At 48.6% G+C, this 13051-nt stretch overlaps 1 protein-coding gene across 6 annotated transcripts in view; it reads left to right on the top strand.

Annotated features, from left to right (window-relative positions):
* LOC105185180 (Down syndrome cell adhesion molecule-like protein Dscam2) overlaps positions 1-13051 on the top strand; it is a 195387-nt gene that overhangs the window by 20042 nt on the left and 162294 nt on the right. For 5 of the 6 annotated variants that reach the window (XM_025304935.1, XM_025304931.1, XM_025304932.1 and 2 more), the window contains exon 2: positions 5169-5261. In XM_025304935.1, coding sequence (XP_025160720.1) covers positions 5204-5261 — 58 coding nt within the window. In that variant the 5' untranslated portion in view covers positions 5169-5203. Of the gene's footprint in view, positions 1-4154; positions 4173-5168; positions 5262-13051 lie in introns of those variants that run through there. The other variant, XM_025304933.1, reaches the window with a different exon arrangement.

Below are 13051 nucleotides of genomic sequence, written 5' to 3'. Positions count from 1 at the left end.
TCTCTCTCCTTCTCTCGAGCTCGGGAAAAATAGGAGCGAAAATATTACTTTCTTCATGACCGAACGAGAGAGAGGGAGAGAGAGGGAGAGAGAGAGAGAGAGAGAGAGAGAGAGAGAGAAGGAGAGAGAGAGGATTGAAGCCTTCCGTGTTACGCGAGAGAGCAATTATCCAAGTTGCGTCTCTCAGAAGACGTGCATCGCTGTTATTGACTTAAATTACTGCTCCGTCCGACGAGTCGACTGTCTCAGACGTAACGATTCACGTCGTTTATTCTCGATTCGTCCGAGGCGCGTTCTCGGAGACGGCGTACGGTCTAGCGACCATTATAATCCTCTTACGATGCAAGGCTCCAATATGGCGTCGTCGCGCTTCGCGTCGACGTACGTAAGATCCGGGTGGAACAGGGGGTAGGGCCGCGCGAGAAAAAGGGTCGCCAGTGCAAAGGGAGGACGTGGATGGATGAATGAACGTCGCGATGAGGAGAGGGCGAGAATGCGAAGATGGAAGAATCAAGAGAGAGAGAGAGAGAGAGAGAGAGAGAGAGAGAGAGCGAGAGAGGAAGCGAGGAATAAGAACTTGGAGCGAGTCGCCGGGCAGAAAAATATACTCTTGATGTCGGCGAGACGACAGTGTGTGGCGTCGTGGATGAAACCATCGCCATGGCTGCCTCCGCTGCCGCCGTCTTTTTTCGTTGTTGTCGCGGCGTCCCGTTGTTCTTGCCTTCCATTAAGCCGGCCTGGTATTAATTCCGTAGCAGCGACGAATGAATACACCTGCGCGCGAGATGTCGAGACCTTTGAACGCGGCTTAATGCGCGAGCCCCAGCCTGCGAGCTGCCTCGCGTAAAAAATATCCGCTGATACGCGCTAACGATCCGCGCCATGCCGCTTCGTTGCGCAACGCGGGGGCGTGAAAGTGATTAGGGTGTGGGACTGAAAACTCCGCGGGAACTTCTTGGCTTTTATCTCCCGTCGCTGTACATTCGTTTCGGTGGTGCATTCGCTTTGTCCCGCTTTAAATTGTTCGAACGAAGGGAGAGAGCGAGGAAGGTGGGAGAGGGGAGGAGGGTGAAGAGAGGAAAAAGGATGGAGACGAGAGGGAAGCAGGAGGGAAAGAGAGGGCATTTGGGGAATAACTTGACGATGCGTATGCGAGACAAGGCGTTCGACCGCTCCCGCGTAATTATCGCACGCTCGGACGAGATTCCACCGAAATGCCCGTCGTCGACAATTAAAACATTTTCACACGATGCACCGGCCCCCTCCTCCCGTTTGCGTCGCGTCGTATTTTATTTTCGGGCATTCGTTGTACTACATTTCATCCCCGGGCTTTCAGAAACGCATTAACGCCGCAAATCGCGAGCTGCACCGTGTAGATATAATCTCGCAACAATTCCGCAACGGCCGGCACGGCCGAAAGTTATAAAACAAGTCGTAAATTCGCGAATCCGCCGCTCGCTGCTCGCGATGCGATGTAGAATCTGCATCTGGCTCGTGGCACGAAAATGTTGTATTATTCATACGAATAATCTCGCGCGCAAAGGAGGTACGTGAGGTCGGGACGCGCGAGAACCGGAACACACCGAGCAGTCGATACTTTGGCGATTATTCGTTCGACGTGCTCCCACCCGCTGCAATTTGATTCATCGCATCGCACGAGTGCGCGCGCGCGCGCGCGCGCGCGTATCCTTACGAATATTCCGCAGGCAGCCGACAAACGTGCGAACGGAGTATGATTTAGGAAGGCGAGCTTGCGACGCCGGCCGTTTTGTTCCCGCCGTGAATCTGAATTTTACACGAGTCGGATTCTCTCTCTCTCTCTCTCTCTCTCTCGCGCGCGCGCGTGCTCATCTAATTCCGCGTCTACGTAACCGTGCTTTAAACATGAACGCTGCTCCACGACGTTACATCTAATATCGTATGACTCGCTTACGCAAACCGTGTAACGCGTTAATTAGTTTGTCGCAGGTTCGCGCGTAGAGGCTGCTCGCGAAACCACAGCGGGCGACTCGGGATTGTGAAATTTCTAAGGACGGCTTAGAATCTTGAGGAGCTTACGCGGCACATGTAATTCGAGGAACCGCGAACGAGCGGCCGCCGAGAGGGTCGGCGGCGGCGTTGACCGTTGCCGGAAAGCTCGAGTCGGTACTCGCGTGTTAAATGATGCACGCGCGGCCGCAGATCTCGCGGGATGGAAAATTATGAGAGAGAGAGAGAGAGAGAGAGAGAGCTTCTCCGCGAGTTAGGTAGGAATATCTCCGTTCAATTTTTACCGATCTGCTACGTCATGCAAAAGGATATAGCGAATCGAGGAAAAATCGTATCGCCGTTTCCTCTCGATAAGTGATATCGACAGTTTTTATACTTTACACACAAGCCATTGTTACGTCTCTCTAAAAGCGATATCATCCAAGCGATAACTCTCGATGGCGAATCGCTCAGAATGAACGATGAATGACGACTCTCTCGCTAACAAGTCTGTGTGTGAAATCGATCGAACTAGTCGGACGCGGCGAGTCCGAGCGCTGCTTAAAATCGCATAACACCTGCGTGAAGGACATTTTATCTCGCGACATTGCTCTTATCCAAATTTCGATATCGAATCGCACCGACGATGTTAATATCGGTCGCGCGGTTGGCCATTGGCATTCGAAGAGCGCTGTTATTTTTCCGCACTTGTACCCCCCCCCCCCCCGCTCCCGAACACTTCTGTTTAAGAGCGTCCCAATTCACCACGAGCACCTTCGACAACTTCGACATCTTGCTCGACAGTAACCGGGTCGACCGCCGCGTGTGTTATTAAGTCCAATTCGGCCGATCGATTTTTTCAGCACCTGTTTTTGCGCCAATCGCTCCTGCGCTGTTCACGTCTACGTGTCTCGCCGTGAGGAAATGGTGCGCCGGACACTCGATCCCGTCCGTAAACTTAATTGTGAGCGCGGTGGAATTGCTTTCTGCTGATCCGCTTCATTCAGGCGCTCGGATAAGGGCGCTGTTTCGCGCCCGACGGAGAATGTACGAGAGTACATCTCGCGCTCGTCTCTCCCAGGACGGGCGACACACATGTGTCGCTTTCGCCGGACATCTCCCTTCATCCGCGATTTTTTTTAATTACAAATTAACCTTTTGCGATAATAATCCGGGATGTTCGAGTCCGGGATATTCCGGCTTACGAGAGAGGATCAGAAGGAACAAAAATGGCGATATTCTTTCTTCGAGCTCGATCTTTCTTCAAGAGGGAAAATTTTCATCCATTCAGGCGGACGTAAGAAACTTGTCTTACGTGATCGAGAGTTGCCTCGTTTAGAAATCCCTATGATCCCTATGAAGCCAGAGACACGTATAGGGGAAAGACAGACGATACGGAATACTACTTTTTAATTAAAATTTCGTCATTTCTGCCCCCACCCTCACTCAATGGGATGCAAGTATATTCCTTGCAACCCTTTGCATCCGCTTCAAGGCGTACACGAGTGGAAGCTTGAAAAATATTCATCCAAGAAGTAGCGGGAGATGAGCGCAGGTAGAAGGAGCGCGCCCTTGTAAATCGTTCGTGTATGCATACGAAGTGCACAAGGGCTGTGTGTGTGTGTGTGTGTGTGTGTGTGTGTGTGGCGCGCGAGCAAATCACTCTTTGGCTTTGCGATGAGCCAGGGATGCAACAGCGCCGTGAAGCGAATCGAACGTTCCAGATTCGGCCTCTTTGAATGAAATTTATGAAGGGACACGGGTGGAAAAAAGAAACGCGGTGAGATATTTCTGCCTCCGCGAAAAGGACGTTGTTCGATACCAGCTTGTTCAGCTTGTTCAAATAACTTGCCACCGTGTGACTCGCACTTTCCCGCGAGCGCGGCGGCTCGGGACTTCGGCCGCCTAACGGGATATCGATATGTCGTATATTCGCGTTTATCTGCTCGCGCTGCCACTTACAAAACGCTCGGGATCTCTCTCGCTCTCCCCGCGGAAATGGCAGGAACCGTCTTTGTCCAAGCGGCGTACGACTTCGCAAGTTTCTCGCGACCTGACTCTTTCGACGACAAACAGTTGCTGCTCCCAAGTGATGACACGCGATAAGAATCAGCGAGAATGCTCGAATTAACGCGACAATGAACAACCGACCGAGCGCGTTTCAAGGAAAAGCAAGAAAAGGAACCGACCGTTAAGGAAAAAAGGTAAGAGTCTCTGCTTCTTAAATTGGACTCCAATAAGAAGCAGAAGTAGCGCTTTCCTCGAGCAAAATGTGTTCGCTTCGTTCATCGCGTCTCGTTGATTCCAGCGAATCCTCCTCTCCGCGCGGACGCTTGAGAAACACCTGGACAATTTTCAGATATACATGAGAGTTCATTCGACAAGAGACGAAGCGACTACGAGAGGCAACGTCTGGAAGAGACGTTAGGCGGCGAAGCGTCGCTTATAATCGCGTCATAAGAGCCCCGGAGTCGAGGAAGCGCTTACACTCGACTCTGCTGAAATTCAGCACGTGGTCACGCCGAACACGTCGCGTTTTGTGCTAAACGGACCGTTAATACGCCAAATCCCGTAGAGTCATCCGGCGCTGTTCAAGGACCTCGGCGAGGTCGAGGACCTTCGTGGCTCGCGTCGAACAGCAAAAAATGCGCGCGCGCATCGACACGACGAGAGGAAGGAGACAGAGAGAGAAAGAGAGCGAGAGCGAGAGAGAGAGAGAGAGAGAGAGGGGGGGAGGGAGAGGGAGAGAGAGCATTCCGGATATACAGCCAAGCTGGTGGCACGCATCGCATGTTTCACGATTATGTACGTCGCTCGACGCGCACCGTCTGGGAGGACTTTTCATTGAGCGGACAAGCCCCCAGGCACGGATTCGAGAGGGAGGAAAAAAAATTGTCGATACGGCATAGGGGATTGGCGTGTAAGCGGGATGGGACTCGAGGGAGGGGAGGGCGCGGTACAGGGTGAGTTGGACGTAGAACGGGCAGTCTGCCAAGAAGGATCCGGGGGTTGAGGGGGAAAGGTGGGACGAGGTCCGAGCTATGAGAACGAGGGACAGACAGAGGGCTGTAGAGGGCGAGGGAGAGGCGCGAGGGCCGGGTATGAGGTGGGCGGGGGAGGAAGGGACAGAGGGATCGTAGTTGGCTCTGGAATAGCGGAACGGATGGGTTGATTGATTGGCCACGCTTGTATTGTTTCAGGAGGAAGCTGAATCGACGTAACGCTGCACACCAGAATGGCCGGCTGGCCGTTCAGCGCCGCGCTGCTGTTCAGCATCCTCATCCTTGTTCGCGGTAAGTAAGAACACGAGGGCCGTGCGCGCTCTCTTGGTGCGAGGCTGAATGGCAGGAAGGCCGACGGCGAGCCCTTGCGTGGGCCGTGCCCCATGCAAATGATCCGGGGCCCGTCTCTCGTGCTCGTTACGATGGTAATTCGGCCGCGCGCGCTCTGCAAAAATCAATTTCTTCGGCTTTAAATCGCCCGACTCGGCGGCGGCTCCGATGGCGGGATTTAATGAATCCGCCGATCGCGAAAGGAGAGCCCGTTCGCTCGCCGTTCGCCCGCCCTGAAAGGCCGAGGCTTTCGCTGTTCGCGGCTGCAATTAGCGCGGGATATATCGACTCACGGCCGTCACGCGCGACAGGACGCCTGTGTGAAGCGCCTTTGTAAATCGCGATAACCGACCGAAGCGCCATTGATCGACGATGGTAATGGTTGAAGTGAGATCGCCGTGCGTTACACAGCGCGTCCGTGAGAGTCTCGCGCGAATGAGGGTCTCGGAAAACACAAAGCGACAAAAATGGCGAGATTGCCGTAATCAGTCGTAATGACAGAGCGCGCCGTGCCGGGGTACCGCGTGGTTCTCCCGCGATAAAGGACGCGACTCGGTTATTTCAGATCATACGCGGAATTTAACAACGTCATGTAATATAGCGTGCCGCGCTTGCAGGCCGGCGCGAGCTGTAATCTGTGTGTGTGTGTGTGTGTGTGTGTGTGTGTGTGTGTGGCAGCCCTGGGCTGCCTTTGCGGCGGAAATAAACGTGCCGGCCTATTACCAGCGAGCGCGCGCGTTCTACAATTCAAATGCACGCATTCGCAACGTGCCTTTTACATTTCGTAACCAGATTCGACTAATTTGCGATTACATCCGGGAAAGCTCCTTTCCCGCCCCGTATAAATAAACACGCGACGGCCGTTACGTCGCGTTATTGCGAATAAGGCGATTCCGCGGTATATACATTTGTCTGCGAAACGTTATTATTAAACTTGTTGGGGCAGACTTTGCCCACCGAGCAAAGTCGTAAACAAATTCTGCAGATTGGAAAATATTTACGATAGAGGGGAAGCTAAAAATTTATCGACAACGTCATTGTATGTCGCTTGAAATATACGCTGTAGTCGATTTCACCCTTCCCCGCGAAAGTGCCGAAACATTTCGCCATCGAATGTCAGGTAAATCGTCCAACTCGCGTCTCCACAAGTTTTCATGAAACTTTCATCGATACTTCATTCGAAATGAACGTAAGAAATATAAATCGTTCTCAATCCACGTTAAGTCTAAATTTATCGAAAACAGAACAGCGCGTTGTTATTTCCACGTGCTGACGCGAGTACTCGCGCAGCCGCACGGTCAGATCGAGGCGTATCCGGCGCAATTTACATCCCGCAAATACACATCCAAGAAAAAAGTAATTTCAGAACAAGCGGAATCATTCGAATTTCAAAGGATTTTACCCTTATACAGATTGCGTGAAAAGTTCGCGGAGCGAAACTGAAGTAAAGAATACCTAATTCTAAAATTCTAAAAATGATTTTATTCTTCAATATAGTCTCCATTAACTTCAATACACTTGGCCCAATAGCTCTCCAATAATTTTATTTCATCGCGGAAGTGTGTTTGTGAAAGGTCTGCGAAATATGCCTCTACGGCTGCTATAGCTTCTTCATTCGACAAAAAATGCTTTCCACGGAGGAGTTGTTTCAGGTTTCGGAACAGATAGAAGTCGCTGGGTGCCAAATCTGGCGAATACGATGGATGATCAAGCAATTTGTACTTCAATTCATTGAATTTAGACATTGACAAAACACTTTTGTGAGCAGGTGCGTTGTCTTGGTGAAAAATGATTTGTTTGTGTTGCAAACCAGGTCTTTTCTCACAAATTTTTGCGTCCAATTGATCCAAAAGGTTACAATAATATTCAGAGTTAATTGTTTTACCTTTTTCCAGATAGTTAATTAACAAAATCCCTTTAGCATCCCAAAAAACTGATGCCAAAACCTTTTTTGCCGATCTTTCATGCTTTGTTCGCTTTGGAGCTGAACATCCAGCTGCAGTCCATTGTAAACGTTCCTGTTTCAATTTAGGATCATGGTGATAGATCCAAGTCTCATTCATAGTTATAAAACGACGCACAAAATCGGTTTTATTCTTCTTAAAACTATCCAAATGACTCTGAGAAATTTGCTTTCGAGCGAGTTTTTGTTGAATTGTTAACGTATGCGGCATCACTTTTCCAAACACCTTTTTCATTTGTAATTCTTTATGCAAAATATGCCGTAGCCGTTCATCTGAAATGCCTATGGTATGAACAATTTCACGCGTAGACACACTTGGATCTTCAGAAACAATAACATGTATTTGCTCAATGATTTCTGGTGTTGATGCGCTTTTTGGACGTCCACTGCGTGGATCATCTTCAATGCTTGTACGACCACGTTCAAACTCAAGTGCCCATTTACAAACCATTGTTTTTGGAGGAGCAGATTCCCCTGACACATTTACCATCTCGGAATGAATTTCCATTGTCTTTAAACCTTTTTTAACAAAGAACTCAATCACTGCACGCTGTTTCAAATTTTCCATTGCAAACAAGTATACTGACACGTCAACTTCAATTGGCTTGTAAACACAGAAAGAATTGACAGATGGAAATGAAAGCTAACCTAGGTTCATGTGAAGAGTGATTCTATATAACCGACTACAATTTATAATTATACCGTTTACTTATAGATGCCGCTCCGCGAACTTTTCACGCAACCTGTATATGGCCTCAAGAAGATTCCTCTAAAAAATTAAGAAGGAAATATTACAAACACATTATTCTTAAAGTTAGAGGAATTATATGTTATATGTATAATGCAAATCTTATTGATTTTAATATAAATCTCCTCTTATGCACAGATTATTTAATCTTTTTTTTAAGAGGATTATTATTTATTCTTACCGGTTAATTTGAAAAAATTATTATAATATACTGAAAAGTAATATATATATATATATATATATAGATGCACTTTTAGTTTACCAGTTACACAATAAGTAGGCATGAATGAAATAAGATCATTATAACAAATAAATTTCCGATCAGTTTTGTTATGGATTTTATAGCTACAAAGATGTTCATCATAACCAACTGTATAAAACATAGTTAAAAGAAAGAATATATTATATTCAACTTCTTGCAATAGATTATAAACTGCATTTGATCAAATATAAGTAAATTATCTTCGTTATATGTCACAGCAACGCACACATATCTTTTTCAAAAAGCGTTCCAAATATCCTGAGCCACGAGCATACGAGCCCATGAGGTTATTATCTTTTCGTTCATGTCTGAAGGTCGATCATAACTGAACAAAAGAAGGGGGGGGATATTCGAATCAACATATTCATATAAGAGGAAAATTAATTGGGATACGAGGAAATCTTCTCGAAATAAGAGGAGAACAGTTGGAATAACATCTATGAGACTATGAGAAAAATCACTTTGCAAATAGAATACTTTTTTTTGGGTGCACGCTTCATATACGCTTCGGTCGAATTTTTCATTCGATTTTTGCGGCCGTGCGCGAAACGGCTCGCTCTACGCGCTCTACGTGTTCGTTACTCGCCGCATACACGACGCGCCGCTTCCCTTGCGCGCGCGTCCTGGTCAACGGGCGGCTGCGAATGCTCTCGTTTGCGGAGCCCCGAAGTGTCCTAGGGTCCGATTGATTTCCTGCCACTTCGCAGCCGCTCGACGTCGGCCGCCGCGTCGCGCCGCGCCGCGCCGCGCCGCGCCGCGTCGTCGAAAGAGCGTGACGAAAGCGGCGGCCGCGTGGCGTGGCATCCGCTTAAATTATGGCTCCGACAGTTTCGTTTATTCCGGAATCCATTATCCCGCGCCCCGCACTCGGGCAGCGGGCAACTTTCGGGCGCAATTTGTAACCCTACGCCCGCGCCGTGCAGTTACTTCTCACTCGCGCTTTGTAATCGAGAGGATTCTGTCCGCGCTCGCTCGCACGCTCTCGCTTCGTCGTTACACAACTTTGGCCATTAATAACTTTCCTTTTCGTCGAATTTCCTGATCGTTAAACTGGCACATCCGCTCGGGCACTTCGTCAATCATCGTGACGTCGCGGGGCTGTTCTCGAGAAGTTGCTCGTCTTCGGCATCGCGGACGACAACGTTACCGTGCCGCCGCGCGTGTTAGGCTCGCCGCTAAGTCGAGCATTCCTCCGAGACGAATGTCTCAAGTAACTTGCGTTATATGTATACTAGGAAAAAAGATTTAGTATCTCTGACAAAACTGTTTAGTTGAGGCATTTTTTAACCAAATATCTTGTTATTATTTTATATATTTTATATTTTATATTTTATATCTTGTTATTATTTAGCAACCAAATATCTTGTTTTATATAACAAAATATTCAGTTGTCTCAACTAAATATATTTTTCTGCTTTGTTCCCTGGATCAAATGATTTTGTTCTTAGACTTCATGTATGAAAATTAAGCGTTTTAGTTATTTTATCCATAAAAATTACATAATAACGAAATATTCATTTTACTCATCAACTAAAATAATGTCCAATGGATACTATTTTGTCTTTCTGTGCACTAAAATTTAGATTTTATATATTAAGAAAAAATTGTAGTATTTTTAACAAGATTCATACAGTTAAAGCTTTTTGGTTGTTATAACAAAAGTATCGCGTTATACGAACAAACCGTAATCAAACAAGATATTTGTTTACAGGAACTGAACAGTTTTGGTGGGGATATTTTAACCAAATTATTTTGTTGCTACAACAAAATTTTGGTTCACGCGACAATACATTTTTCCTAGTGTAGAAATCAGAATAGATATTTTATGATTGATTTCGTATTCTTACGACAACACAGTTGAACTTGTAGACTCCAGACAAAGAAATTGATATATTTATTTTCCATGTAATTATTTGTGTGCAAATCTCTCGCATCTCGTGTATCGATCGGCGATGCTTGCTTGCTTCATTCGTGAGCACCGGGGGTGGACTTGCCTTCGGCAAGTAAAATGCCCACGTTAATCTCTCGATATTAAACGCTGAGTATTACTATTATGTCAGGGTAAAATTTCAGTAGGCCGTGTCGAGCTGGCGGTTTCGCGTCATCGGACTCGCCGATGTAATGCTCGCCGCGTGCAGCACTCCGGCCTTCCGGTAACGTTCCTGTCACTCGTAATAGCGCGCTCGAGTTTATTTATTGCGCTCCTATAAACGTCCGGGCGGCATTAAACCGCCAATAAATTCAGCGTGTTTCATCGAATGACGATCCACCAGCGCGCCGCGCCCGCGCCGGTTCGTTCGACAGGGCCGCAGATGTCCGCGTAGTTACGGTATTCCGTAACGCGCCGGCGCGTTCGTTCAATTTTCCGTCTATCGGCAGCTCCGAAATCCCCGCGCTCTTATTTCGAGGCGGCGTATTAACCCCGGATTTAAGTATCGCGGCTCGCGTAATTCGAAATAACGATTACGAGGCGCGGGGACAATAGCGGGAAGAAATATTCATTGTGGCAGCGCACTTACGGAGACTGAGCAATCTCTGCTCGTTCCAAGGTAGTTCGAAAAGATTTACGACCTTTTTAGAGAGTTTATACGTCCCATCATACACACACACACACACACACACAACATCCCGACGCTGAGAATTTAAATAGAACGCAAGTCTCGAAAAGTGAAACCGCTTCTCCCTCTTACGTTTAACAATCTTGTAACTTGAGAGTTCGCGCGTGACTTTCCCCTTGATTTCGTCCTTTCCTTCTCGTTCATCCTCACGAAGCTGTTATGCGCGAGGCGCTTTATAAGTGATATCCGTGCCGACGGCTTAATCAGCGATAAGTGGTGGGTCTGTCCCGGAGAAATTCGTGATCAGGGTATGAATGATTGAAGAGTCGCGTCAACTCACGTGCGACCGCACTTTGTCCCGGTTACGCCAGGCGCTCTTTTAACGATCGCCCGGCTAGTCACTTCGTTCTCCATCCGTCTCGGCATTGTGCCGGTTCGCAGCCGCGAAGTGCCCGCGAAAGTTCTCAAATCGGCGCCTCGGATTCGTGTTAGTCGAGCCGCGAAGTCTGTCTTTCAGCATCTTCTTCGCCACCCTCTCCCGCTCGCTCACCGAGCTGCGCGTCTCCCCTCCCCCCGCACATGTACGTGAAATGTACCGCTGAGAAGAATACGAGGAACAAGGGATGACACCGTCGGCGGGTTTAGGGGTAGAGGACGAACACAGGAGGAAGCGTCGGGCCAAGAGGGTGGCGTGGCTGCCAGCCGTTCGAAGGCGCAAGCCATCTCCGAAAGAAGAATAGTCGAAAGAGCGAGAGAGTGGCGGGCACAAAAGGAGAGGGGGAGAGAGAGAGAGAGAGAGAGAGAGAGAGAGAGAGAGAGAGAGAGAGAGAGAGAGAGAGAGAGAGTGTGTGCGGAGTGATTTGGAAGGTAGTTGGGGGTCGGTCGAGGGATGAGGAAGGAGGATGAGCGAGGCCGGAGAAGATGCGAAGGAAAAAGACGAGGAGGAAAACACCCAGTGTTGTGTCGTGGAACGGTGGTGTTAGGTGGCGGTGGCTTGACTCGGTGGTGGGAGCGGGGTGGGCGGGCGCGGGGGATCTGAGGAGAACGACCGCTTTCTTAAAGATGCGAGTCGGGGCGCACTTGTTGCGCTGCGAGGGTGCGGAGGGTGCGGAGGCCCTGAGAGAGAAGGTCGGCGGCGAGGATTGGAAAGAAACGACCAGCGTGGGGCGGCGTGAGACTCGCCGGGGGTGTAAGAGACGAGGTGAGAAAATGATAGCGGCCTAGAGAGGCGCGGGTGTCGAGGGATGAAGGGAGCAGGAAGGTGGAGGGGGGAGAGGGGAGTACGAATCGAATTGATTCTCTTTCACGGCTCGGCATTACTTTCCTTTACCGCCGTCCAACTTCTGACCAGGCTCGCAGCTACCCCTTTCGCTCCTCCCTTTGCACCCTCGCATTATTTATTTATCAGCCGTCGTATACGCGGATCCTAGCCTGATCCTCGCGCGTAAAGAACCTTACGTCCTGCTTCAGCATTCGACACCCACTCACGTCGATTCGATCCCGCTTCCTCCGTTTCCTCTTCTACGTCCCTCCCCTTCCTTCTCTTCTTTTTCTTCCATTGGTCGTTCTGGGTTACCGAAGGCGCTTTTCCGAGGGCAGAGGGGGTTGTCGGTGCCGATACCACGAGGGTGAACGGGGGAGACTTATTGGGATTCCTCGCGACGAACACACAACGGTCCCGCAAGGCGCGCCCGATCGATGCTCAAACGAGCAATAACGATTCGGTTGGCATCGCCATCGACGCGGGATATTGTTCGGGGTAGGCGATGAAGATTCTCCCTCCCCTTTTCTGCTTCCTCTTAGTGCGTTTAAACCCCGGATCGCGGGCGTTGTTGCGTACCGGGTTGGAGGGGGAGGGGGGATCGGCATCGCTCATCTTTAATGAGTTTATAGCGATCAAAATGAAATCTACATCTACTGCATTATCTTTAGCGAATTTGAAGGAGCGAATATCCGCATTTATCGCAAGCGATTCAATGACATAAGAAAAAGTGAGAATGATTGAATTTCCTTAAGCGTTAATATTTGATTCGTCGCGGCATAAAGTGTCTGAAAGTGGCGTACGCAAACACACGGGTGACGACTAATCTTCTTTGATCACAAACCGCCGATGTTAATTCGGACGCATAACTATATTGAATAAAATAGTAATTTGATTCTAGATCTCTAATTTGCATGAAAATTATATATCTTACAAAAAAAAACAATATATATATACAC

Source organism: Harpegnathos saltator, unplaced genomic scaffold (genome assembly GCF_003227715.2).
Source record: "Harpegnathos saltator strain DR-91 unplaced genomic scaffold, Hsal_v8.6 scaffold659, whole genome shotgun sequence".
In the NCBI taxonomy this organism is placed as follows: domain Eukaryota; kingdom Metazoa; phylum Arthropoda; class Insecta; order Hymenoptera; family Formicidae; genus Harpegnathos; species Harpegnathos saltator.
This window is presented reverse-complemented; position numbering and strand designations above follow the sequence as displayed.